The 27,586-nt window shown below is 42.6% G+C and overlaps 1 protein-coding gene across 2 annotated transcripts in view; it reads left to right on the top strand.

Annotated features, from left to right (window-relative positions):
• Positions 1-27,586, top strand: part of LMF1 (lipase maturation factor 1) — a 336,726-nt gene that overhangs the window by 75,837 nt on the left and 233,303 nt on the right. For both annotated transcript variants that reach the window (XM_048866655.2, XM_048866657.2), the window contains one exon: positions 21,845-21,993. In XM_048866655.2, the coding sequence (XP_048722612.2) occupies positions 21,845-21,993 (149 nt within the window). The remainder of the gene's footprint in view (positions 1-21,844; positions 21,994-27,586) is intronic.

Raw genomic sequence — 27,586 nt, 5'->3', positions numbered from 1 at the left:
TCTAACCCTTCCGCAAAGGTTCTGGCCCCTTTGACAGAAGGTCCTATCTGTTTACTGGATCAGAGAGAAGGCCCTGAGCTCCATTCAAGCACATGCTTCTCTACCAAAAATCCTTTCTTTGGCTCCTAGTCCCATTCCAGTGTATGCAAACCATGTCAGGAGGTGCACCCGCTTGGGAGTTCTTTAGTCTCGGTGATTAAGATGAATCATGTCCTCTCTGTTTTTAGTTCATGTAGGAGCTATGCTAACCTTCCCTCACAGAGTAGAACACAATCATGCATAAACCATTAATAGATTTAATACAATACAGTCCCCACAGATATTGCATGAGATTGCAATAACTGTTACAATGATGGTTAGCTCATGCTCATATGGAGCTAGACCTCATTTTTTATTTTCCCGTGGCAAACACTTCGCAACTGTTATGGCCTGACAAGCCCCTTTATCCCCTTGCTGCTAATCTCACTTTTTTCCAGAATTATCCTCAGTGTAAACATCTGTCCAGGTTACACAATGACTACACAGTTCCATGCAATGTTGTCGCCATGTCTGTCCCAGGATATTAGAGAGACAAGGGGGGGTGAGGTAATTAATCTTTTATTGGACCAACTTCGAAAGCTTAACTCTCTCACTGACAGAAGTTGGTCCAAGAAGAGATCCTATCTCACCCACCTTGTTTCTCTCATGCACAGTTCCATACATTTAGCCCCAGGCTAGAATAACAGGGTATATCCTAACACCATATTTATATTTATAGGACTGATGTGTTTGTCTCCTGGGTGTTTTGTACACTATTACATAGACGAGTATCTTAATCAGGATTCGGGTGAATGGCCAGAACTGTGAGGGAAAGCTGGACAGCAGATGCTATGCCCTATGCCTCTGTCTACACTTTCCCTAGGTCTCTCAGATGAGTGACTCCCTTAAACATAGTCCAAAAAAATTATCAGTGGCGTCGCTGATTGCTGGCCTGGCCACCGTCAGGTATGAACTGCAAGGCCTGGTTTCACAAGATTAGCTCATTTTCAGAAAGCAAGCTGAGGAGGAAATGATCATCACTTCTGTAATATTGTGCTGTCGGGCAGGCGGGGGAAATGGGGTTGTGGTGGTGGGGAGGGGGGCAAAACCTATAGAATAAAAATCTATTTTTTTAACTGTTTAAACTTTCTAGAAATTACTGATCTACCTTTTCTCTACCTGAAAGTAGGTCTGCTCCCTCATCTGGATAGGATTTTGTCACCTGTAGTCTTCTAGCTATGCTATGAGGACAGAGAGTTATTAGAATATGACAATGCTGTTACACTGCTTTAAACATAGTAGAATTATACTAACTGGTCAGAGACTCTGATGTGGCTTTTATTTTGATATGCTAGCCATGTTGTCACAATGACCACCTTAAAGATTCTTTCCCTTAATTTTTGCAACGTTCGTTTTCATATTGTACTTCTCAGGGCTAAAGAATAAGATAGTTTATTTTGAGCTGTGAATCTTGAGAGTTTCCAGTGTATATTTTACATTTGATGGAACTCCCTCCCCTCTTCCTGCAACTCAGGTTTTATAACTCACATTTCTGGTATTTTAAATTCTTAATTAATCTGGTCTCGTGTAAGATGATATTAAGTTGCACAGTTGGAAACCAGTCCACTGGAGTTACGTTGACTCTTGCATTAGCTGATTAAAGACCCAAACATAAATGAGGAGGAAACATTTGAAATTGACAAAACCCAGTCGATCTGTTCCTAAGGTGCCCTTACCCACAGTATCTTGGTTAAATTTAGAGACATATCATTTTCCTCAAGGAAGAACAAAATTTCAGGTCACAGACTGAATCTGCTCTCTTGAGAGGTATCAAGTCTACAGTGGGTGGGTTTTTCCTAGAACACACACAGTCATTTTCACACCCCCAGTTAAAAACGGGTCTGCTTGCTTTGTGCCCTAAAGGTTCTGACTCATCCAGAGTTCCCTGCAGTGGAGAATTCCCTAGTCGCTGCCCTTGAGAGAGAATGCCCTGTCCTTGGGGCCCCTGCGGTCCGAGCCTGAGCTCTTATTTGAAGGTGGTCACTGCAGTGGTCTGGGAAACAAGAGGTTTTGGAAATTCGCACCTAGCCCATTTAGTGGTTTTGGAAATTAATATTAGCCAGCCATCACCTCCATGGTGGAGCATGTTAACCTGTGCTCCCATCAGCGTACGCTCTGTAGTTGGTGAACAATTGCATGTTGAACTGGCTATAATATCTAGGTGGTTTTTGTAGTCAACCCAACTCAAATGTGGTGCTATATAGTCCAGTCTTAAGGGCTAACAAATCTGTGCTAACTTTTTTTTTAACTAATTATTTGTTTTACTGTTTATTGCATCTCTTTGATAATCAGTTGTTTTTCTAAGTATTTATAATGGTTTGAGTTGGGAAGTGCAGACATTGGGATCAGAGATCTCAAAAGTGGTCTGGTTTCACCATGGTGCCTTCCAATATTCTTTGCTGAAATGCCGTTTTGTAACTTCAAATGGTAACACTTCTCTCTGAGTCGCAACACATGCTCCTTTGTGTGACTCATGTCCTGTTTTTCCATAATCCCCGTCCAGAGCACTGGGGCAACCGAAAAACTTTTAGAAAATTTCTTTGTATGTCAGAGAAAACTATACATTAAGGATTGGCTCCAACTCCATTTCAGATCAATGTGTCTCTCCACTGACTTCAGGGAGCTGGCTCAGGAGCTAAATGCACTTCTTTTGCAAATGTGTATTGTGAAGTGTGTGCTTGCACAAAACTAAAATATGATGTTTTAATAGGGATGCTGGGAATCTCTCACACCCGGGGAAGAACTTTGTGTGTACCAGGCTTCTTATTTTTCAGTCTTGCTTTAGGTCTGCTTCTAGCAAAGTGTGTCTTGCAGGTGCCTTCGTGGTGTTGGTTTTAATTTGTTCCTTGTTTAAAATCTGCAAGCTGGAAATGAGAGTTTTTGAAGTGGTGAAGAGAACAGGCCCGTTGAGCTGTTGGGCCATGTTGCCAAGTTAGCCATGTTAACAGCTGCTAATGGTTTCTTAAGCTGCCAAAGCAGTTTGAATATACATTTAACATCCAACAGACACCTGTTTTTAGAAATTTAGCTCTGGGGGCGCATGGCACTGTTCTGCAGGGGTCATGTCCATAAAGGACAGTTAACGTCTGTACAACAGGTTGCTCGGGAGAGTGGAAAATAGTTGGCATTCTAATTTTATGTTATGGCCTCCTTATTTGGGGGTTGGGGCAATGCACACAGTAAGAGAGAACATAATACAGAGGAGCTAAGTATTAAATTTGCTATTTCAATATTTAAAACACAAAACTCTTTCTCCATACGGCGTAGGCCTCTTTACCTCCGTTGTATCAACCTCCATCTGACATTCTCAAAGGGCATTATAGACACAAATGAGATTTTCTTCTGCAAAGTGGTGAGAAGCCCCACAGAGAGGAGCAGTGAAGTAACAGCCCCAGGAAGCCTAGGCACGGCCAGGGCAGAACCCAAGTTTCCTTATTCCCAGTCCTGTGCGTTAGCCACAAGACCATCCTTCGCTTCTCCATATATTGGGTCATTGTATCTTCTTGCCCCTTAATGAGTATTGCTTATTAGTTCGCATTCACCTTGATGAAGTATCTCTGTTGCCCCCAAGCAGCACTTGCTGCCAGCCCTGTCCCGTCTGCTCCCTGCCTTTCCTCTCTGTAGTGGCATTGGCAGGCAGACCCCATCCTGACAGTAGGTGACCTCCCGCTGAAGCCAAGGTTAAGTGCGGGAGATCTGCATCCATGATTGCTGCCAGCGTCTTTGGGAGCGTGCACTGGTTCGCAGGCTGAGGGGGCTGGGTGGGTTGTTTATGCAGTGTGTTTGTTCAGCTCTGACCCAAGGGCTGGGAGGGAGCCTGCCCCATAAACCTAGTCATGGAGCTGGAAGCAGGTAGTAGTCGGATTGCCCTGTCAGCGTGAAGATGGCTTGGGGCCCTATCCTGCTTCCAGGGAAGTCAGTGAGAGCATTGCCATGGGCTTCAGTGAAAGCAGGATCAGACCCTTAGTGGGACAAATAAACTGAAATGAGGAGAAAAGGAAGCACTTTGTTTTAAAATGGTGGCGTTTTGGTACATCCAGGGCACATTCAGTGCAAAAATACACTGGGCTCCTTTCTAAGCTGAGGAGCCACAGATAAATGTTCAAGAGGAAGTGCCGAGTATTGGGCACAACGGGGGGCTAGGAGTCACGAGTTCTGGGGTCAGAGGAGCCACTGTGACAAGTCACATGAACAAATCTCTCCAGAGTCCCGAGGCTGCGCTTAACCCTCTATTAGTGGGTACCACATATGGGCACTGGGAGGCAACAATCATTAAATTGCTGGGAGACCCTTGGAGAGCAGGCAAAGAATCATTCTGATGCTGGTGCCCATGCTGTATCATCCCCTGTAGTGGCTGTGAATTCCTTGTGTAATTCAACTCAGAATCGAGTGGCTGAGACTCTCGTTTCATGCGATAGCAAGTTTCACTTTTTCTCCTTGACACAGCAATAGTGGAAATAACACTCAGTAATCCACTCCTCCGCAGGTCCCTTTTGTCCTGCATTGGTACGTAGCACGTCCACTGTTATCCACCATCCTTGTCTTTTGGCTAAGGTCTGCTTGTACTTAATTTTTCTTGGAACCCTAACACAAATCATTACGTGCACTTTGCCTGCCTGTCTTCGTTATGCCATTAACATGTTCATTTTGTGTAATCAGTGTGCACTTCCAGATACAAAATTTACCAGAAAACTTTATCTGGCTCTTGGTTATATAATTATCAGTTCAAAGAGATCAGTGCGGAAAGGATAATTGGGGCAAATAATTACACCCTGGAAGGGATTTACTTTCCAAGAGCCTGAGTGCCTTAGGATTTTTCATAATGACGAATGCTCATTGCCTCTGTTTTATTTTCCTGAGCTATGGGGAATCCAGTTGTTGATTTTTGTCCGCCTGTGTGTACATGTGTACTATATAGACATGTGATATATATGAACCTCACCATAGAAGAGCATAGCAACTGCCAAACTGGACCAGACCAATGCTCTATCTAGACTTGTCTGACAGTGGCCAGTACCTGCTGCTTCAGGAGGAAGGTGCAGGGAGCCCTGTCTTAGGCAGGGTATTGATTCCATAGGCATGTTTGCTCCTGACCCCCATCAGTTAGAGATAGGTTTATGCCCTGAAGCAGGAGGGTTTATAGCCCTTCCAATATCTTTGTTTTTAAACCCTTACTGTAACTATCTTTTTTTCTTAAAAAGGAAGTGGTGGAGTTATAGGGACTCAGGGGCTCCTATCCCCTGCCACGACTGCTAGCCCTAATAGAGGACATAGTATTGTCTGATTCATTGGTTTACTCTCCTCTCTTGGTCCTTCCAGTGGTCTCTTGTGTATCAAGTTCAATCTTCTGTCCCTCGCCTTCCTTTCTGTCCCAACCCACTTCTCTGTTCCCATGCCTCCAACTCACTATTCCCTCTCTAGACTTCTGTATTCATGCTTTCTTTTGTGTGTGCTGCTTTATCTATGGAACTCTGCAACATGCCCCATGCTCTTCTCATTCAAACCTATCGTTTTTCTGCCAAGCCAGCCAGCATTTGTCTAACCTGTGCCTGGCAAAGGTTTAAATGTAGCTACGGCTTCATTCATTCCACTGGGGGGTGGGAAATGGCTCAAAACTCTTCTTCCTTTGTCACTTTATTTCCCATCCCCTGTGACCTCCTTCTCAGTTGGCTGGTTTCAAGATGTTATACTGTACCTGTGTTATGGAGGAAAGTCCTGTGCAAACACCTGGGTTTTGCATCGTGAAAGTGGCAAGATTCTGGCTCCTTCTCCATTAGGGTGTTCTACAGTCAACAGCCTTCATCTCTGCTAGGGACTGTCAGATATGACCCCAATGACACTGCCTCCTTGAGGGGAGAGTCGTTCGTTCGCAGGGACAGCTTGTTTATACAGCCAATCCAGAGCTCTGAAGCTGGGAGTAGCCCCTTGGTCTGAATTGAGAACTGGATCAGGAGTTAGGGTTTAAATGTGCTGTCTTCATGAGTAACTATGGTTTGTTTGTACCTATAAAACACCAGCAAGTTGTGCATGCAGCTAGTGTATGTAGCTAGCAAATGTTTGTTCCTATCACTGTTATCCTCATTTCCTCCCTCAGTCCTAGCATCAGGTTGTTACACCAAATTGTCGTCTTGTCTTAATCTCTTTGGAGCAGAAACCACATTTTCTCTGCTGCACAGCTGTGGGAGAGAACTTATGGGCTGTGTAAGGGAAACATCATCCCTATTTTAGATGGGGAACCGAGGTACACGGTAGATTAAATGACTCACTTAAGGTCAAAGTCTGTGGCTGAGTTGGGGATTGAATCAAGGTCTCCTGAGGCCCAGACTAGTGCCCTATCCACTAGACTATCCTTTCCTTCTAATTAGGAAGCAGTATTAGGAGCTGCTATGGATCACAAGAAAGCATCCATGCAAATGGAACATACTCCATTGGAAAGTAGTAACATTTTAATATTCTAGTTACAGTGGTGGCCACACGAGACAGGCACTGAATACCAGTGAGATCACACTAACATAGATGAAATTATTTTAGTTTCTTTAAGATGTAGTAATTAAATACAGTATATACTGATCCCTCACAATGACAGCCGCCCACAGAGCTAAAAACAGGAAATCCATTAACTTCACTATTTAAAAAATAAAATAAAAAATCTTCCCAACTAATTCCTCTGTCACTTAAAGTTCTACCTAAGAGGGCTAATTTAATGCTGCATTAACTCGGTAATATCGCCCTCTTGTACCTAAGTAGTTTCTAATGACTACCCTGGAGAGCACTTGGAAGCTTTTAAAAGTTTTTATGCAAAAATTTTTTTTATGTGGTTTATACTTTAAGAACAAAAGTTATTGATAACATTCTAAAATCTTTCAACAACATCAAGAACTATTCTCTCAGCTACAGAAATGTTAAATATCGCCAGGTTGTTATCTCTTAGTGCAAACAAGAGAAATCAGGAACATGTTAAATAAGAAAATTGGTGCAACACAAAGTTAAGACTGGGGGTGGACACTTGTGTTAAATAGAGTTAAAACCAGAATCTATAAGTATGTGCATAAGCATTGCAGGATTGGGCCCCTAGAATTATGTTGTAGTGATGAATATAAATGAGAAAAGAATAGATCATATGTTAGGTCTCGCAACCTGTGTTCTTATTGCTTAGAGCAGAGGAATGGGAGTGAGAACTCCTGGGTTGTATAACTGACTCTTCCCCTGAATTAATGTCTGATCTTAGGCAAGTCTGTTCTTAACCATTCAGTGGGTCAGTTTTCATACCTGAAGAAATGAAAATAAGAACTTATCTCCCTCTGGGAGAGACTTACCTCATTAATATTAGTAAATGGCTTTGTGATGAAAGGCACTATGGAATTACAAAGTATTAACCACCCCCCCAATGTTGCCCTTTTCCAAAGTTTTAGTTGATATTACTCTGTCTTCCTTATTTCTCTTGCTATCAGATTAAAGGTTTGCCTCTGGGTTTATGCACACCAGCACCTTTCTATGTGATGCTTACATGTTAGAAAATAAAAGCAATTCTCTTTTGTGGTTTTATAGTAAAGTATTCTTGCTGCTCTTTAATGTTTTTAAAACTCTTAAAGTTGAGACCTTCTCCCTTTCATCAGGTGAAGAGGAAGAATTATTGCTGAGGCCTAGCACTTTTGAACATGTACAAAAGTTAATCAGAGTTGAAAGAATATCTTGTCTCTCTTGTGTGGCAGAAACGCAATACAGTGGATGCATAGAGATGCAAGGTTAAACATCTCTGAAATGGATCCATACTGTAAACTGTTTGGCCATCTGTTGTTTCTAGATGTTATATGCAATTTACATGTGCAAGGGGCTCCAATAAAATTCAAAGAAAAAATATACAAGAATGTCTTCCATTAAAAGTGAGTCGATTTTGTCAGAGCTCAGTGTTGCAAGCAATGGTTTGGAAAAATGCATTTGAATGAAATTTTGTGAAATATTGCTGCACTGGACTTATTTTTTTAAATCAGAAACTCGTGGCTCCATGACCACGAGTGTGAAGTAACCTCTTGTAAATCAAACTTCAAATTCATAATAGTGCGTTGCTGTGGCTATTGGAGAACAGGAGTTTGGGGCTGAATCTGTGGCATTTTTATCAGGCTTTCTCATGTTTATAACTCATCTAATTGTATGGGGATCGGGAATTTCCACTAGGAATTGACAGGAATACTTTCCATTGGGAACCCTGGAAGCCTTTTAAACTGACACACTAACTTGAAAGTGTTGATTTTTCTTTGCCTTTTTCTGTGTGTTGTGTGTATATTTTTCTGGCGGTGATTGGAAGGTTTAACAATGTGCTGAGTGAGTCTTTATCCCTTTTATGGCTCTGTTGATATTTTGGAAGAGAAGAAGAAGAAAGCAGCTTTGGGTGGTGAGATGCTGAGGGAATGGTGAGCGTCTTGCAGCTGTAACTTGGGAGAGCACACTGTTTCTGAGGGGTTAGAATCTGTAAATATTGTATAAGAAAAGTTCTGCTGGACACGGGTAAAAAGCAATTCACCAAACCCTTCTCAGCTATTTATACCGCATGTGGTATTGGCTTTTGCCATTTTGATCTAAATTTTGCTCTCTTTTTATTATTGAAATTGCATGATACCTGAGTGATCCTGCACTATTTGATGTTCATGATGCACCTCTCTGCACCCCTGTTTTACTTTTTGTTCTCTGTTGTGCTGCTGGGAAATCTTTCCTACTGTTGAGAATAATATCCACGTTGGTCTTGTCTTCACAGGTTTTTTTTGTTTTTGTTTTTTTAAGCAAATGGTAGCTAAAACACATGTTAAATAACATGTTAAAAACCCGACCCTATAGAAGTCAGTGGTAGTTTTAACATTGACTTCAGCAGTGCCAGGATTTCACCCATAGTGTAGGCCCAAGGCCATTTTTAGTTTCAACAACTGTTAACTGTTTGAAGTAACCCTAGGTTCCCCCTTAAGACTTGCCTCGACTAGCTAACACATATAAAAATGGCAATTGCAATTTTAAACACAGTGACATTATCATTTTGTGTTAATAGCTAACATTTAAAAAACCATTTTTTTTCTACTATAGATGTAGTCTTCACTATCATAGGACAATGTTTTTGCTCCGAATGACCAAAGTGATGATGGATTTATGCAAATATTAAAATTAGGTAGTGAGCACTTCTTAAGCAATTTCAGGCTGTCTTTTTTTTAAATTATTTTAATGGAAGCATTTCTGTTGGGTTTTTTTTTTTAAAGACTTATCTTTATATAATCTAAAGTTAGGATCAGTTTATTAGTTAAGTATTTAACTGTATTTAAAGTTTTCTGCGTCTTATAACTTTTTCCATATTTGCACGTTTACAATCTCAATAGCCAAGACAGACAAAAGGTGAGAGGAGAAATGGAAGCCAGAGAGGTGAAATGACTTGCTGGAAATACAACACAAGTCTCCTGACAGTCCACTGGGACACGCTGCCTGCCAATAATGCAAATGCTACCTGTCTGGCTTTTTGCTTACTGCCAGGGTTGAATCCATTGATTGGTCTAGATAGTACTTAGTCCTGCCATGAGTAAGGGGGCTGGACTAGATGACCTATTGAGGTCCCTTCCAGTCCTATGATTTCATGGTAGTAGGCAATAAGTGTTCGCAGCCTGGGGCCTTTATTCATAATACATCGTAATCATTAGCACAATACTTTTTATTTTTGACAGGTGTCAAAAATAAAAAATGTAAAGTATGTCATAATAAATGTTCAGGGAGAGAGAGGAGAGGCTCAGAATTGGTTAATTTAATTCCATTCTGAGTAAGTCCATGCTGAGTATCTTTACTTTGACAGCCAATAGCTGTGATGCATAGAGGCTGGTTTACACTATGAAGTTAGGTTGACGTTCAGTCTACCAAACACAGATTCATTGGTCGTTCTGCACTGCTGAGCTGATGGCTGAATCTTTCCTTGGTACTGCTGAAGTGGTGGTGTACGGCTTCAGGAGCCAAAGGGTAGTCTGGGGCCCTACAGTCACTAGCGGCATTTCAATATCGTCAATGGTAATCTGCCTCTCGGGAAAGAATGTCTATTTGCAGCCTTCTGAATGGTCCTGTGCTCATAAAGAGGTGAACACCGGGCACCTTCCCTGACCAGCCAAGCTTGCACAGAGCGATCACCACTCACTTCTGAACTGTCAGTGCTGCTCTCATTTTGGTGTCCCTGATCTGGAGGGCTGGGGTGAGCTCAGCGCACAAATCCAGGGGTGTGGCGGTGGCCTTTTGCAACCGCAAGTTCTGCAGCCACTGCTCATTGTCCCAGACCCGCATGACGATCCATTCCACCCAGTCAGTGCTCGTTTTTCATGCTCACAAGTGGTGCTCTACCTTCTGCAGCTGCTCTGTGAATGCCACCAACAGGCTTGAGTCGGTTTTTTTGCTATGTCCCACAACAATCTGTCCTCCACAAAATCATCGTGTCCCCCATTGTTGCAGTTCTTCCTATGGCTCTGCAAATACCGGAGGATCTTTGTTTCTGTGTTTGCAATATTCGTGACAATAGTGTAGAGCTCTGTGGGCACCTTGCTGTTCACCATCTGACAGAAGCATGAAGTGCCACATGGTTTTGTGGGAATTTAAAGAAAAGGCACAAAAATTATGGAATAAGGATGGCCTTACGGGATGGAGAAAGTTGCATGATGGGAACTTGACCCCTTGGTCCCATGCATTTCCAAAGTTTCCCAAAAGAGAGTGCACCAGACAATGGAAGGAATGGAAAACTTGCCTTATGAAAGGAGACTCAGGGAGCTTGGCTTGTTTAGCCTAACTAAAAGAAGGTTGAGGGGAGATATGATTGCTCTCTATAAATATATCAGAGGGATAAATACCAGAGAGGGAGAGGAATTATTTAAACTCAGTACCAATGTGGACACAAGAACAAATGGATATAAACTGGCCACTAGGAAATTTAGATTAGAAATTAGACGAAGGTTTCTAACCATCAGAGGAGTGAAGTTTTGGAATAGCCTTCCGAGGGAAGTAGTTGGGGCAAAAGATCTATCTTGCTTTAAGATTAAACTCGATAAGTTTATGGAGGAGATGGTATGATGGGATAACATGGTTTTGGTAATTAAATATTCATGGTAAATAGGCCCAATGGCCTGTGATGGGTTTTTAGATGGGGTAAGATCCAAGTTACCCGGGAAAGAATTTTCTGTAGTATCTGGCTGATGAATCTTGCCCATATGCTCAGGGTTTAGCTGATCGCCATATTTGGGGTCGGGAAGGAATTTTCCTCCAGGGCAGATTGGAAGGCCCTGGAGGTTTTTCGCCTTCCTCTGTAGCATGGGGCACGGGTCACTTGCTGGAGGATTCTCTGCTCCTTGAGGTCTTCAAACTACAATTTGAGGACTTCAATAGCACAGATATAGGTGTGAGGTCTTTTTTAGGAGTGGTGGGTGAAATTCTGTGGCCTGCATTGTGCAGGAGGTCAGACTAGATGATCATAATGGTCCCTTCTGGCCTAAATATCTATGAATCTATGAATCTATGAATGGTGAACTGCACTGTGGGACATCTTCCCATAGTGCACCGCACTGTGCATCAACACAAGCACTCCTGGTAAGAATGCATAGTGCTGACGCAAGGAGCCAAGTATGCACAAGCGATACACGGCTTTATGCTGACGTAACTTGTGTTAACCAAAGTCTGTAGTATAGACAACCTAATATTCATAGGAAGATAGCGGCACTGTTTCACAACTCTTGTTTGTGCAGTTTGACAAGGAGAAATCTATGAAGTATGTGTGTGTGTGTTGTGTGTGTGTGTGTGTATATATATGTACAAAACCAGACAGTAGTATACCAGTATACCTTGTCTCATGAATTAGGAAGAAAAGTGAGAAAATGCAAATAAACTCTTCTGACTTTTGCTGCTATTATAGCTGGTCGAAATTTTTTTGACTGACAGATTTTCCCAGGGGAAAAAAAAGGAGTTTCTTTGAATATGGGAAATTTCCTTTCATTTTGACTTGGATTTTTCATTTCTGTTTTCAAAAACAGAAATTAAAATTTTAATTAGAATTGAAATTTTTTGTTTTGTTTTTAAATTTTCCATCGGGGGAAAAATTTTTTTAAACAAAATCTTTGTGTTCAAAATTGTTTGGAGAAAAAACATGTGTTTGACCAGTTCTAGTTTTTATGGTAGCATCCAAAAGACGCAGCAAGGATGTGGGAGGTGAGGGGCCCATTGTGTTAGGGTCTGTACAAACACAAATGAAGAGACAATTCCTGCCCTTGACAGCTGAATTGTTTTATGTAGTTTCCAGGGTCATATTAGGGATGAGTCACTTTAAAAATAACTTGATTATATATAATATAATTAGATCTTTGTCATTATATATAAAAAAATCCCACATTTAAAAAAAATCATATAGGAGGTAAATAAGGGCTTAAGTAGTGGAAATCTTTCTGTAGTCATAAGTGGGCTTTGGATCAGGCTGTAATTTTCTCAGCTGTTGTTTGTGCAACTTCAGTGTCTTCTCCCAGGCCTGTTCTTCCCACCTGCCCCCAATGGCTATTCCATGCTGTTGGACCTATGTTGCACCTCATAAAATGGACTAGGTCCAAAGAGAAGTAGAATGTATGAATTCCAAGGGTTGCATGGCAAATTTTCAGAATTGCCTTGTTCTGTATCCACTAATATGTTTTAGGCTCATCGTTGTTGATAACTCTGCTGTTTTTCTCATCAGGCCTTTATTAGTAAATAACAATATAAAGCCGAAAATTGGAAGCCTTAATGATATAACACCATATAATCTATATTCCATTAGAAATAATACCCTCTATAGGGAGCCTTAATGACATTGCTTCAGAGCATTTTGGAGACTATTCATCCCAAATTGACATTTTATACAGTAAGTACCCATAATGTTTTCTATGATATGTCAGATGTTCCTGCCAAATTGCGTGGTCTTTCATGAAAAATTGCACATGTACAGGAATTAAGTGGTTCTCATTTCAAGCAACAAATGTTTTTAGCACTGGAGATCTGTTAAAGTAAGCTAGGTTTCCTAGCAGAAAGTTTATGCTTATGGACAAACAGTTGTATGTAATTTTGGAAAAGAAAAATCTCTGCAGAAAGCAGAGAAATCAAAAGTGGGAAGGGGGGGAGGGAGAGGGATGCTCTTAATGCTCTTTTTCCCAGGTAGATCTTTCAGCAAATGCAAAACGACTTATTTTGCTGCATCAAGTTAGGAGTATTTAACAGACATTTTCAACGCGTGTGAGGCAAGTGCAGCCACTGAAATCCATGCCATTGGCAGCTCACTTGATTTTATTTTTTTAAATTTGGATCCATCCCCTGCCATGCCGAGGAGATAACAATGGCGTTCATTGTGCTAGCTATGCAGCTGCTGAAATTTGACTAGATCCAACCGAAGCAAACAGGAGCAGGTGGGTCAACAATGCGACCCTTTCGTTCCCAGAAGTATCAGTATGCAGTGGGGGCCTGAGGGATCGCTGTACTGAGGTGAGACTGAAGTTTTAGCCCTAACTTGGAACACAAGACAACGAGGATGGGTCGGCACACAATATGGGGACTTGGGTTTCCTGTGTAAGAGACCCCGAATGTTTCTAAATATTGTGGGATTAGTGGCATTTGTTGTCACTTGTTAAAACTGAACTGACTCGAGGCCTGGATTTCTTGCCTAAAATGCCACGATTGCAGAGTATAAATTTACATGATAAATTAGCATTACTAATGGATGACAACGTCATTTTCTTCATCCCCATTTGCTGCTGGTATTTAGATCAGTGTCTTGTTTCTAGTTTCTTATTCTTTAGTTTGCCATGTAAATATTACTTTTAAAAAAAAGTATTTATCGTGTACGCCATTTAATCTGTAAATTTAACAAAGGCGAGAGAATTTTTTTTTCCAGAAATGGTAAGGTTATTAATGTCCAGTGATTTATTTGTGTTAAACTAGTGCCTTTGGTGTGCTCGCACTCTCCAAGCAAATGTTCAGGCTTGGGTTTGTAAAGGTGCGGTAAAAGTTAGATACCTAACTTCCATTGTAATTTAATGAGAGCTGAGCACCTAGGACGGGTCTACACTGAAAAGTTACATTGGTCTAGCTATGTCTCTTGCGGTGTGAAAAATCCACACCCCTGAGATATATAGTTAGATTGACCTAATCCCCGGCATAGACAGCGCTACGTTGATGGAAGAATTCTTCCATTGACCTAGCTACCACCTCATGGGGAGGTGGATTAACTACAGCAATGGGAGAACCCTTCTTGTTGCTGTAATGAGTGTCTACACTGAAGTGCTACAGCGGTGGCTCTATAGTGTTTTAAGTATAGACATAGCCTTAGACGCCTTTGTGGATCCCAACTCAAAATATTTCCCCTGCTCTTGTCTCAGATTGCCCACAATCTGACAAGAAACAAATAAGGACGGGGGGAGAAGGATATAATTTAAAAATCATTTTAAAGATCAACTATCCCTAACAGGTCCCCTACTTAGACTTTATTAATTGGCTGATTTCTTGTAGGCATCACATGTGGACCATGTAGGTCAGGGAAGCAACTCTGAAGAGGCTGGGTACTCTCTGAATACAGCAGCATCACACTCCGGGCAACATGGCTCAATGGCCATTTGGTAACAGCCTCATACCCTTTTTAAGATGGCAAGGGATCTGAATTCTGAGCATGTCTGATGGAGGCTTTTAAGATGCAGATGTGAACAACTGCTCATAAAGTCAGCAGTTTGGAGAAATGGAAGCCATTTTGAGGGTTCTGTTGATGGATCGCATAATCTTGTTTTGCGCTATCAGTTTACAGTAAGTGAGTCTGAGATAGAACAGAACTTCCCCCTTTTACACTCCGCTGTATTTATAGCTTCAGTTGTGAGCTTTAAAAGAGCATGTTCATTGTTTTCAATGTCTGCACGGCTTAGCTGCTGATTTCTAAAAGTGAAGAATGAAGTGCGTAAGTCTTGGCTAATCCTACCCTACTGCACTGTTTTTGATGCCACTCTATACATACATAAATGTGTTACGGGCAGAGCCAATTATACACTAAAGAGGAAGGGCAGGTTATAAGTAGGGATGAGCCCAAGCCATATAGGTCACATATGGATGTGTTCTTTCCCTAAGCATAAGGGTGGTTCAGGTCTGGGTTTTTAGGGTCAGAATTATCTCTGGTTTTAAGCTGAAGTTTAAACAGGGTAAGTGACTTACTGGCTTGGAGAGAGAAGGTAAATGGGGGCAGTACAAGCAGGAATACAGGAAGATCATAGAAGAGGGAAATGAAGCAGGTGAAGCGGAAGGGATTAGACCAGGGGTGGCCAACCTGAGCCTGAGAAGGAGCCAGAATTTACCAATGGACATTGCAAAAGAGCCACAGTAATATGTCAGCAGCCCCCCATCAGCTCCCCCACCCCGCTCCCAGCGCCTCCCGATCAGCTGTTTTGTGGCGTGCAGGAGGCTTTGGGGGGGAGGAGTGAGGGTACGGCAGGCTCAGGGGAGGGCGTGGGAACGGGTGGAGTGGGCGCAGGGCCTGTGGCAGAGCCAGGGGTTGAGCAGTGAGGCTCCCCCCCCCCCCCCCAGCACATTGGACAGTTGGCTCCTGTCGCTCCAGCCCCGGAGTCGGTGCTTGTACAAGGAGCCGCTTCTTAACTTCTGAAGAGCCGCATGTGGCTCCGGAGCCCCAGGTTGGCCACCCCTGCACTAGACCATGAACTAGAGCTTCAGGGGAGGCAAGATCAGGGCAACTTCCAGCAGCATTCAGGAGGTGGCTATGAGCGTATGAAGTGCAAAATAAAATGTAAAAGAAAAATTAATATTCAGAGTCCAAAGATGATTTCTGGTTTTCACAGCGAAGTTGAGGCAAGAGCCAGTGAAGTCAAAGACTTGGGATAAAATTTCTATTTTAACCAAGAGGACTTCAGCCTTTGGGGCATTTTGGTGGTATGGAGTCATGTAGTGGCCAAGAAAGAACAAATCCAATATGGAGAGAGGGTAGAAAAGGGAGCAAACTTGGGTGCCATCCTTAAAGATCAGAGGTGCAAGGCTGGAGCTAACAGGGAAACATCTTGGTAGGGAAAGCTAATTGGAGGTGAGAAGAGGACCACGTGGTGAACCTTGCTTCACGCTAAAGTGGAAGTGTCACGAGGAAGAAGTAGAAAGCTTCCACCAGAGATGAGTGAGATGGTAAGATCCAAACCAGGGGGGAGAGTGCTGGTAATGTTAAGGAATGGAGGAGACAACACAGTGTGAACCAGAGACATAACCTTACTGCACGCATCTTACAACACCCACTTACCTATAGTAAGCAGTTTAAGGCTGGTGAAGGGGATTGGATAGACATTAGGGGAGGACTGGAGCTTGGAAAGGTGATGGTAATGGATTGAGGACCTGAAGATCTATGGGGTTGTGTGTGATGGTCAAGAAAACCGATATCTGTGCCCAGGTGACCAAGCTGTAGACATTCAGGGTATCAGGAAGGGGTTAGTTAATAAATCAGTGAGTGTGGGTATCTTGTTTATAGAAATCACTCCCTCCTGGGCCAGTGCTTCTGACCTTAATATCAGATCTCGGCAAGTACCGCATGACACTAAAGCTCTGTCTGCACTAGCAAAATTATCCATCGCTATCAGTGGGTGCAGGTCAACCGGAGCTGAACACAATTTCACTGCAAGCTGAACAGGTTTTAACGAACGCTGCTGAAATGGTGCTGACCGCTGTTTGTCCTTGGCTGCACTTGTTCTTAAACTGTGTTCATCGACGGCTCAGCTGCGCCCGTTGTCAGCAATGGGTAATTTAAGAGTTTTCTAACAACAGCTGGGGGCGGAGGGTGGGGGAGTTGTTTACTCCGCTCTTGTTCATCAATAAGATGTCTCTGCCTCCGGTTGCATTACTGAGCCATCCCCCTTTCTGGCATGTTTCAGACCAGATTATACTGTTGGAATGGTACCCAGATGGTGGTGCCAGGATTCAAACTTGTAGCTTTGGAACAAGAAACACAGGTGCAGAGTGTATTGACCCACTTCTGGGGCTAGCCACACACCAAGATGGCTTCCACTTCCTTTGTGCCTTTGTATATATCACCAAATATATGATACACAAGAAATACATAACATTGATTTATTTGTTGGCTCAGTGCATCTTCCTCTAGCATTTTAGTGGCCACTACACTAAGTAACCTTCCTTTCCACGCTGTCTGGTAAAATGTTATATTACTGCATGGAGGAAAATGCCAACAGAAGGATCTGAAGGCCATTTAGAAATGTAAAGTCTTATGCCCTCTTACCCGTAGATCCAACATGTATAGTGTATGTCTGCAAGGGAGCGTGGTGATTAACATATGAAAACGCTGATTACAGTGGGATTCTTGTGCAGGCTGAAGCTAACGAGATATACTACCATTTTGGTGCCAGTTAGACCCATAACTGCTATTTGTTGCTGGGTTTAGTAACAATTAACCTTTCACATTCTGCATTAGCCATTGCTTTTCTGTGCAGCTGCTTTTATAACAATATACTTCACTTCTCAACAGAAGCGCTTATTTTGGCAGTTCAGTATCTATCCCAAAAACCACAGGATATATGGAAATAGAAGGGGATTTTTTTTTATAGTCATTCATCGCTCAATCATTTAAAAAAAATCACTACAGGTTAGGAACAAAAAGTGGTTTCTGTGATTATTGTTATGATTATTTGAAAGTGAATTAAACGTAAGTTTTTGCTCTTTTGCCAAATCCTGAATTTTAATCACCTAGACCAGATGTGCTATCAGATGCCTCACCAGAGCTAGAAATAATTAGCTTATTTTCAACAACAGGTGCCTTATTTGCCTATCTAACCAAAGGTGAAGGAAAGAAGCCTTGCTAAAGATTATGTATCAATTTCTGCTCACAATGGTATAAGTCCAGTACATTACTGTCTTTAAGGGAATTACTCCATATTCACACCAATGTAACTCCGAGCAGATCTTGGTGCTATATCTTCTTTCTTGACATATTTATCAGTATTGTAAAACTTTAATGAAGCCTCTAGTCGTGTATGTGTGGATATATGTGTGTATATCTGGACCTCTTCCCAAATGGCACTGCCTGGAGGTATTATACCTTTGAGAGACATACTAGCCACTAGAAGTTTGTTGAGAGCAATCCTAGTTGTGCCACAGGATTAATCACTGCCTTTCCTAGCATACCTGTCGCAGTCTGCACGATGGGCACTTCCATTGCATTGTTCTCCCTGTGCCCTGTAATAAACCCTCATGGGGTTGCTGGCATTGCCAGCAGTCTCACCTAGCTCTCCCCTTGCACGTCCCTGGGCAGCTAGTCAGATTATGCCTGGTCCTCCCCGAGGGGTCCAATGTGTCACCTGGGGTGCAACCATGCAGGCAAACTTTAACTCTAAATGTGTTTTCCTCATTAATCTTGTAAAGCAGCTGCTCACATTGACTTGCCTGGTTAGCTTGTCCATATTCTGTTATGTCAGAGGTGGAATTACAAAGCTTTTTAAATGAAACTCTTTACGCATGTGGATGGTCAGGGCTTGGGGATTTTAGATTTAAAACTTGCAAGCCCATCTACTATTCAAAACGAACAACAAGAATATCCACAGTTATAATAGCTCACATGTCTGTACATCACCTACAACCGTGGGCTCTCAATTCTGATGAGCGTTACTGCTCTATAAATGCGTAATAATAATAATTCTGAGGTTTATGTTACCGATACACTGGAGGGTCTTCAGCAGACAGTAGCCTCCACTCTTGTTCACCCATTGATGTTTCATAGATGAGTAAGTATTGTTCTTTCATTTTAAAGATGGGGAAATTAAGGCACATAGGCCTTGTCTAGACAGGATTTAAAACCCCTCTGAATACTCATTAACATGCAGGCTAACATCCGGAACGCAGAGAGGTTTTTTGGGGCCCAGGGCAAAATCTGAAAGTGAGCCCCTCTCCCTCTTCCAAAAAACTGTCACTGAGGGGTAGTGGATGGAAACGGGAGGGGGGTTAGAGGGTGAGCAAGCAGTGAACTCCTGTCCTGCGATGCTGGGCCTGGCTCCGAGCCTGGTGGCATGACATGCAGGGTCACAACCCCACTCAGGTTTGGCTCAGCCGCCCTTCTCTCATGACAGAGGGGCTGCCGGGCCAAATTTACTGAATGGTGCTGTGATCCCGGGTGCCAGGTCGCAGCACCAGTCAGTTTGTAGGCCTTTTTGAAGGACGGGGCACCTGGGGTTAAAACTGCCCCATTTGCCACCCCCCCCCCCTCAGGTGGCCCTGGGTAACATGTTTGAAGCCATGTCAGATGGCTATGTTGTCACCTGGAGTGGGAGAGCGAGCTTTTCAATTGTGACAAGCTAACTTGATTGAGTTAACATTATCGAAAAACACACCTGTTTTGCCTAACAAGACATACCCACAGGGATTAAGTGATTTCCTCAAAGTCAGACAGCAAGTCAGTAGCAGATCTAGGAATAATACCCAGGGCTCCTCAGTCTTTGCCCTTTACACAGCTCCAAACTGACATCAGTAAATTAGCTCAGATCAGCTGTGCAGCTGGCATCCACAGAAGTCCATTGCTGTACAGATCCGTACATCTTTGTGATCTCAAGAGATGACCGTTGTTTTATTGTACATAACAAGGCATGCGTTCGAGGCAGGCATTCAATGGATGTAGACCTTTATTTCCATAACGCCATAGTTGTGTTTACCAGTTATAGGTACACAAGTAGAAGAAAAAGTTGCTTTGACTCAGTCATTTAGCATACTTCTGTGCAGCTTCTGGGTAGAACAATATGCCATGGAAAAACTTGCAAACTACAATATATTTGTGGTTCAGGGTAAAACTACTGGAGCAGACCTTACTTTGGTTCTTGCACAGATACACTGTTGCTTCATAGCGTCCTTTGCTTCATGGCAAAAGATCCAATAGAGTTTGACTTCATCTGTCAACACGTAACGGCTCTGTTGTTGTTGCTCCTTCTGAATAATCATTTCAATAGTTATACTGGGTACATGGCAAAAACAGAATGCAAAATCCAGATTTGCATAAAGGAGGCCTTACCGGAATGTCTCCAATGTATAAAATAACTTGGGTAACAGCTTCACGGTGTGGTTACAAGGATGGATTTTGAGCTCCGTTCTACTAGTATAAATCTGGAATAATTCCACTGAGGCCAGTAAAGTATAAAACAGGCACACGGGAAGAATTGGTCCCTTTAGCCTTTATTCATAGAGCTGTGGTTAAGGAAGGATTTGCCTTATGGTTCAGAAACCTTGATAGTTTTATGCTAAAGTTGATAATGCCTAAGCCTTAATGGAATTTTTGATCATACTCTCTTCCAGATATAGGGCTGGGTACTCTGTGGGTGTCCACTGGCATAGCTCCACTAAAGTCAATGGGACCTCTGCCATGTATGCCTGTTGGGGAGAATGTGGCTCATGATGTCAGGGGCGTAGCATTCAGAAAGAAAAGTCTTCTACGTGCGTTTAGCAAACTTTGTGGCTTTTAAGCAATAGCAGAGTGTGAGCAAGAAGCAGATTTCAGGCCAGCCGTTCCGATGAGTTTTAAAATAGTGTCTGCAAAGCCAAAGTCCTGAAGTGGACGCCTAATTAAGGAATTTGCTCATGCACAGCCTTCTACTCATCCCCAGTTTTCAGATGAAGCCTTTGGGGCCCTATCAGTAGAGCTAAAAGTGATCTCTGCTCCATCCAGTAGAGGGCAATCTGAATAAAAGTGCTGAGCCTTCGCTGGGTACAGTGTATCTCAATAACAGAGTGCCTTCTTTGCATATGTATTAGAGGGGAAAGGTGCGATCGTTTGTTCTATTCTAATCAGCTAGATGTTGCAAACGTTTGAGACGAGCAGTTGACAGGACAATGCTGAGAAACCTTTGGATATTTGAATCAGAATTTGTCCGTAGAAGAATTTAGCAACCTAAACTATTATGAATAAATAAAATGAAAATCAAATTTTGATCTCCAGAGAGGCCCCAGGAACTAGACTTTGAAACATGGAGTCCTGGACATACATTTTACAGAAATTTGCTAAACTGTAAAGGGTTCTCTGTTGTGAAGCTGAGATTGCTCTAGACTGTAGTACTCTGGTAATATGACTTTTCATTTTCAGCAGTCAGCTACTGCAGTACCCTCAGCATGCCATTTACCCTCTTGTGTTTTTCCCCCCCTAAAAAATTAGAGACTACAGCATTTCTTGGTGAATTAATATTTTAAAGGGACACAGCCAATTTGAAATCTAAAGAGAGAAATTATGGCCAGGATTACTGCTGTTCTTGGGTTTTACTGCCAGTTCCTATGGTTTTGTAATCATATTTTCCTATGTTTTTTTAAAATATTTCTCTCTCACTTGTGAAAACCCACATAAAAGGTGAAATTTTGACAGGCTTAGCAACAGAGGGAAAACAGCAAAACTTAAATACCCACAAAATGTGCATGGGGCTGTAGTAGGAACAAACAAAAATCTCCATTCTCTAGTTTTTTCTCTCTAATCCCTTTCAGTTACAGTTGTAGATGGCATACACAATGTTAGTTGGTACCACTTTCAGTCGGAAGTGTGATTTGATTGTTTTTAAGGTGCAGTTTTAATTGTATGTAACTTCAATTCCATCTGCATGTGAGGTGTGTTCAGAGAGAGTTGAGTAACTAAGGATCATCAAGTTAAATCAATAATTTCAGAGGATTTTTATATTCTGCTTCTCACATGCTTAAAATTTCTTGAAGGGTAATTAAAAGCAAACCATTTCTCTTATTTCCACTTTAGGATGGGAATCTCAGCTTCTGGAAACGGGATTCTTAGGAATATTCCTGTGCCCGCTCTGGACTCTCTCCCGATTACCTAACTACACTCCGCCTTCCCAAATTGTCATCTGGGGATTTCGATGGCTCATTTTCAGAATCATGCTTGGAGCGGTAAGTGGAACTATAAGCACTTATGCTTCTGCAGACTTCTGAGATCATATTAGCAAAAGAAGATTATCTCTTTAAATTTTACTAGAGAAGCTAATTCTAAATGTTTAATCCTAGCAGAAAACCCACTTGCTTCCTATAACTGGTATTATATTTTTTTATGTTCTGTAATTTAGGATGGTCTCTGGTTATAACCAAGGAGAATGCAGGAGGAAATATTTGGTGTTCTGTTTCATTGAATCTTTCAGCTTGTTATTGGTGTCTGCCTTTAACGAGATCAACAGATACAGGACCAGGAATGTATATTAACATTTTAGCACTGCTATTACAATTTTAATGGGGTGGGCGGGGAAGGAGGGAAGTCATTAGCTTTGAAAGCTTGTCCCTTAAAAATGTTTTGTAAAGTGATTTTGAAGGTTCTGAAACATGATTTTCAGCATGTTGGGTGAGAACCCCAGTGTGAAATCCTCAAGCAGGAGCTGTACCCAGTTCTTTGCGTACCTTATTGAAATATCACTCTCCAGGCCTTACGCTGTCAAATGTAGCAATTGCTGCACCGCTGTCGGTTCCGAATGGAGATGCCAAAGAGTCTTGAAAGCAAAAGAACCCATCAGCAACTGATGTTTCTTTTATTAAAATTAAAGATGGGGCCTGGGCACAACATTTAGAGCTAAAACAGAATTTTGGACACCCCACGGTTCTTGGATCTTAGCCCGAGGCACGTTGGAGTTTTTGGGTCCCAATTGTGTTCAGCTTTGGAAAACCTCTCTCCCACACTAAAGTTCAAGGGAGCCTGGAACTGATACCAAATGTAGACAATATGGAGTTGTTAAGGTCTTCACCTCCAGACTTAAAAACCTGACACCAGCTATGTTTGCTTTAGGCCTAATGTCTTGAAAGAAGTATAACCGGAGTAGTAATAGCAGTGAGGTTTGCAGATGTGTTTTTGTGTTGGGAAATACACACTGTGTGTTTGGGAAATACACATGGTATGTTTGTTGCATCTAAATGAGACTTCCCAGCTCAAAGCAAGTCAGCCTGATTCTGAGAACCCTTATTCACATGAGATGCCTTTACTCATGCAAGTAATCCTATTGACTTTAATGCAACTGTGTGTTGAGAATGCTCAACTGAGGAAGGGTTTATAGGCTTGAGTTATGTTTGTAGAGCCTCTCGAGTGCCTTGAGAACCTTCTCGTTGAAATATGCTATACAAACCATGCCATTATTCATTATTAGGCTTTGAGCATACAAGATAATCTCCATTTTGAGAAATCAATCTCTCTTTATGTATAGTAATGTATAAATAAATTAAAAGAGGGATAAGCATGGACATTGGCACCAAGAACAACCTCAACACGGCTTTAAAGACCACCTTATCTCAAAGTTAAGGCTGTTTGATGCATGTGTAATCTCAGCTATACTTTAAAAGATGGAAATTTGGGCTCTTAAGAAAGCTGGCTTTTGTAGACTGAAAAGCTTTGAAGTCTTATTTGGCAGCGCCCGAGATCAGATGGGAAAGACGAAGCAAACGTAAAGATCTCTGTGCTGGGCTGAACAAAGATTCGGTACATTTATGACAAAGAAGATATTCTGGCATGGGTGTACCTAGGTAGATAGATGAAAACATGACAGCAGTCTCGCAGTCTGTGCCATGGAGTCTTCCTGCTGGTGACAGATGGAGAAACGCTATTAGAAAAATGACTGGAATGACTATCAGCAAGATCGCAGATATATAAGGGAGAGGAAGGGAATTAACTAAAACAGGAGGTCCCTGGTGGTTTTCATATTACTGTGGAAAAGTGGCATTAACAATGAAGTCTGAAATCCAAGTGGAAGTTAGTGCACCATCTCCGAGACTGTGGAAGGGAAAAGGGGGAAGTAGCATCTATAAAATACGTACTGTAAACTAGCAATTAATTTGTAACTAATTGTGCATACGCTCTGCTGGAATGTCAGCATCCTGGAGCAAAGTACTGCAGCAGCCCCCCAGGGCATACAGGCCCTATCTGGTCAGGTCCAGGCTGAAATGCTGCTCTCCTGTTTACTGTCCAGCTTTTGTGCGGTGTAGTGTGACGTGTGAGCTACCTTGTGCTCTACTCAGAGCTCTGTGGTGGCGATAACTTAAGCCTTCTGGGGACTCATGAAGTCTCCCCCCCTTTACTGTGGCTCATCTGTGTAGTTTCACAGATTTCCCTCCCTTACTTTCTATTTGAGAGACCCGCTCTGTCCTCCTCCAGGAAACTCACCCGTCTGCTCTCCTCCTCCAAGCTCCCATAGCATACGAAACTGGGGCAGGTTGTGGGAAAGGTGGAGGTTGGACACTTGACTCATAACCCTTGGAACTAAGGGACCCAGTCACACGGCTCTGCAGGGGGGCCTCAGATTTGCTTGAACTGACCCTGATGACTCTTGACTGTCAGAGGTGGTGACCTTTGTTGCAAATATCAATGATGTGCGCACTAGAGCTTTCCCCCATCCCTTGTGATTTAGGAACTCGTAACAAGATGCAAAAATGAAACTGCAGTGTAACTAGTTATTTACATTTGTTTCACTCCAAAACCTACTCCAGTTCTGACCTGTACAAACCATGATTTTTTTTTTCAAGTTGCGGAGGAAAGGCCGTAGCGAAGTGGGACATGGGATTGGAAGTTTCTTAAGTGGATGGTATTTTTGTTTTAATCAGGTTTAATAGCAGATTGCCTGTGTTTTTGCTTTCTTGCCTCTCTTTTCAAAAGCTTGTAACAAAACTTCTCTCTGCTCTAAGTGTGTTCTGTGACTTCCTGCTGAGAAAATTCCTGTGTAAAGAAACCTTTGAAATGAATCAAGAGAGAGGTGGTTCACAGGTCAGTCAGTTGGTGCAAATAGATTTGAATTTGGAAGCAGAGACTGAAGTTATTTGTTAAATTTCCATCAACCCACACATGGACCTTGAGAAATTTCTTTTTCTCATAAAACTAAAGTGATCCAGAGTGGTTATTTTCTGTCGCCAGCATCCAAGACTGCCAGGAACACACGAATGGCTGTCAAATCAGTTAAAGATGTGAAGAAAACTTGGAATCATTTGTCTGCATAATGAGATGCTAGACATTTGAGAGAGTGGGGGTAACCAGAGAGCAAACCAAAGAAACACACACATGTATGTATGTACTTGCCAATTGGGAATTTTGAATCAAGTTTGGTGTTTTCTTTCCAAGCTCTGGACATGAATTTTTTTTTTTTTTTTTTTTTTTTTGGGGCTGGGCCTGGCATTCGCTAGCCAACCCCATACAGGAAGCAAGTGTAAAAGCAATTACTGCCCTTTAAATTCTGCAATATGCAACAGTTTTCCTGTGCCAGGTTAGACTGGGCAAACCTGTTCAGATAAAACGGTAGCCATGTTATATCTTTACCCACTGCTCAAACCAAAATCAAAAGGAGACTCTTTGGAATTAAAAAAAAAAAATCCATTAACTATTCTGTCCTTGACTATTTTTCCCCTAACTTGCATGTACCCACTGCACGTTATTGTGCCGGCAGAGTATGAAGAACAGTAAATTACTGCATGCAAGTTTTGTTCAGGTCAGAGTCATTGAGAGAGAGACAGATCTTTGAGAGCTTTTTCTCGTAAGATTTCTAGCCACCCAAACCCCTCACTCTTCTGCGATTCTGCCATCGTTTATTTAACTGCAACTTTGCCTTTCCCCAGTTATCTTTTCAGAGACTTTTGTATCACTGGTTTTGTTTGAAGGGACAGTGTGGTAAAGGCAGCTAGCACCCTCCACAGTCTTCCATTTAGCACCCTTGAAAAATCTTGCATCTACACAGCCGTCCTTTTGGCCAACGAGGAAATTGGGGCCCATACAAAGCAAAATCTGAACACCTTTTAATTTCCAATTAAAATGATTATTAAAAAAAACCTGTTTAAAATGGTAGCTTAGAATATGGCTATGGGGACCAGTCTTGCATGCTTCTCCTAGCCAAAGCTGCTCAGTCGCTGGGAGTTTAGCCAGAGGAAGGGTTGTAGAACCAAGACCCGTGCTGAACAAATGCTATCCACAGTTAATAAAGCTCAGTTTGAAAAAAAGGTGAGTTTGAAACCCTCTGCTGTTAAAAATAGCTGTGGATATAGAAAATATCATGCTGTTCATTGCATTGCTTTAGCACTCTTTTATTGTAAGTTGGCAGAGGTTAAGTTTTTCAAAAACTGACTAGAGCAAGGGTGGCCAAACCGCGGCTCATGACCCACATGTGTCTCTTTTACAGTTAAAGTGCTTCTGTCCTGCAGCGGGGTGGTGGGACTCGGGGCTTCTGCCCACCAGGGTGGGGGCGGTCTTAGGGATTGAGCCCCATCGGAGGCACCTGCAGGGTGTCAGGGCTTCAGGAGGAGTGGGGCTGGAGTCCCAAGCCCCAACAGGTGCCTCCCCCAGAGCAGAAGTCCCATGCCCCGACAGGTGTGCCCCGGCTCTTGAACTTCTGAAGACTGTCGTATGCCGCTTGGAGGGTCAGTAAGTTTGGCCATCCCTGGACTGGAGTGTCTCATGAGGCACACAGTCCGTCCCCGCCCCACAAAGGAGCCCAAGGGAGAGCCAAACCCCCATTTATTTTGAAAGTCTCTGCCGCAACTCTCCCTTAATTTGAGTGGGAGTTGTCTCTCAGAATCTCTTAGATGGCTTTGACTCAGGTGTAACAGGTGTCCTGGCGACGGAGGATTTGCACAGGTTCAGTGCAGAAATAAAGATGAAATATAGTCGACAGCACTGGAGTGTGAATTTTAGAATAGGTTCAGGTACGTGTAGCAAGCATTTGGGAAATAGGGATGAAGGTTCCCAACCTGCTATAAATATCCATCCAAGTTTTATTACAAATTAAATTTCCTGTACTCTCCTTTATAAACCTAGAATGATAACGACTTTAATAGCTGACCAGCATGGTTTACCCATTACTCTGGTGCAGGCAGCCACGGTCTAAGTTATTAAAGTTTACTAAGTGCAATAACATGGTGCTGACTGACCTTTAATGAAATTCTTCGGCGTTGCATAACTGTCCCATGACATCAACGGTTCCAGCCTCTTGAGGTGCTGAGTGTCTCCTGTCAGGTGAGTTGATGGGAGCTGAGAGCATTCAGCATCTAGCAGGACTGGGCCTTGTTGCCTAATCCGCTAGTCCTTTAACTGATCAAATGCAGTCTGTATGTTTCATGACTCTGTGGCTGTGTGGTGAGAGTTTTTTCTTGCTGCAGAGAGCTTCAGTGTGACTAGTATGTTCTGTAGGCCCCTCTGTAGTGGTCAATAATAGATTCCTTATGTTGGAGGGATGCAATTGGAAAACCAAAATATTTCTAAGGGAAAATAGTATTTCCATTGCAGCCTGGGGAGGGATTTAGGGTAGGCTGTAAGAAGCCAGACCAATTCCTGGATTTGACAAGGCCGTACTCGGTAGAGCCAGCCTGGCAAGTCCTACCCGGTATGGTCCCTGGGGGGGCGATTCAACAGCCAGACTCCTGGAATGTAAGGATGCCTTGTCCAGGCTCCCATTCTCTAGTCAGACCCCTTGCAAAGTCGAGGAGTGGTGTGGGAGCAGTTTCAGCGGTGCCGTGACATCGGAGGGTTCCCTTG

The sequence above is a fragment of the Caretta caretta genome, chromosome 10 (assembly GCF_965140235.1).
Source record: "Caretta caretta isolate rCarCar2 chromosome 10, rCarCar1.hap1, whole genome shotgun sequence".
Taxonomy (NCBI): domain Eukaryota; kingdom Metazoa; phylum Chordata; order Testudines; family Cheloniidae; genus Caretta; species Caretta caretta.
This window is presented reverse-complemented; position numbering and strand designations above follow the sequence as displayed.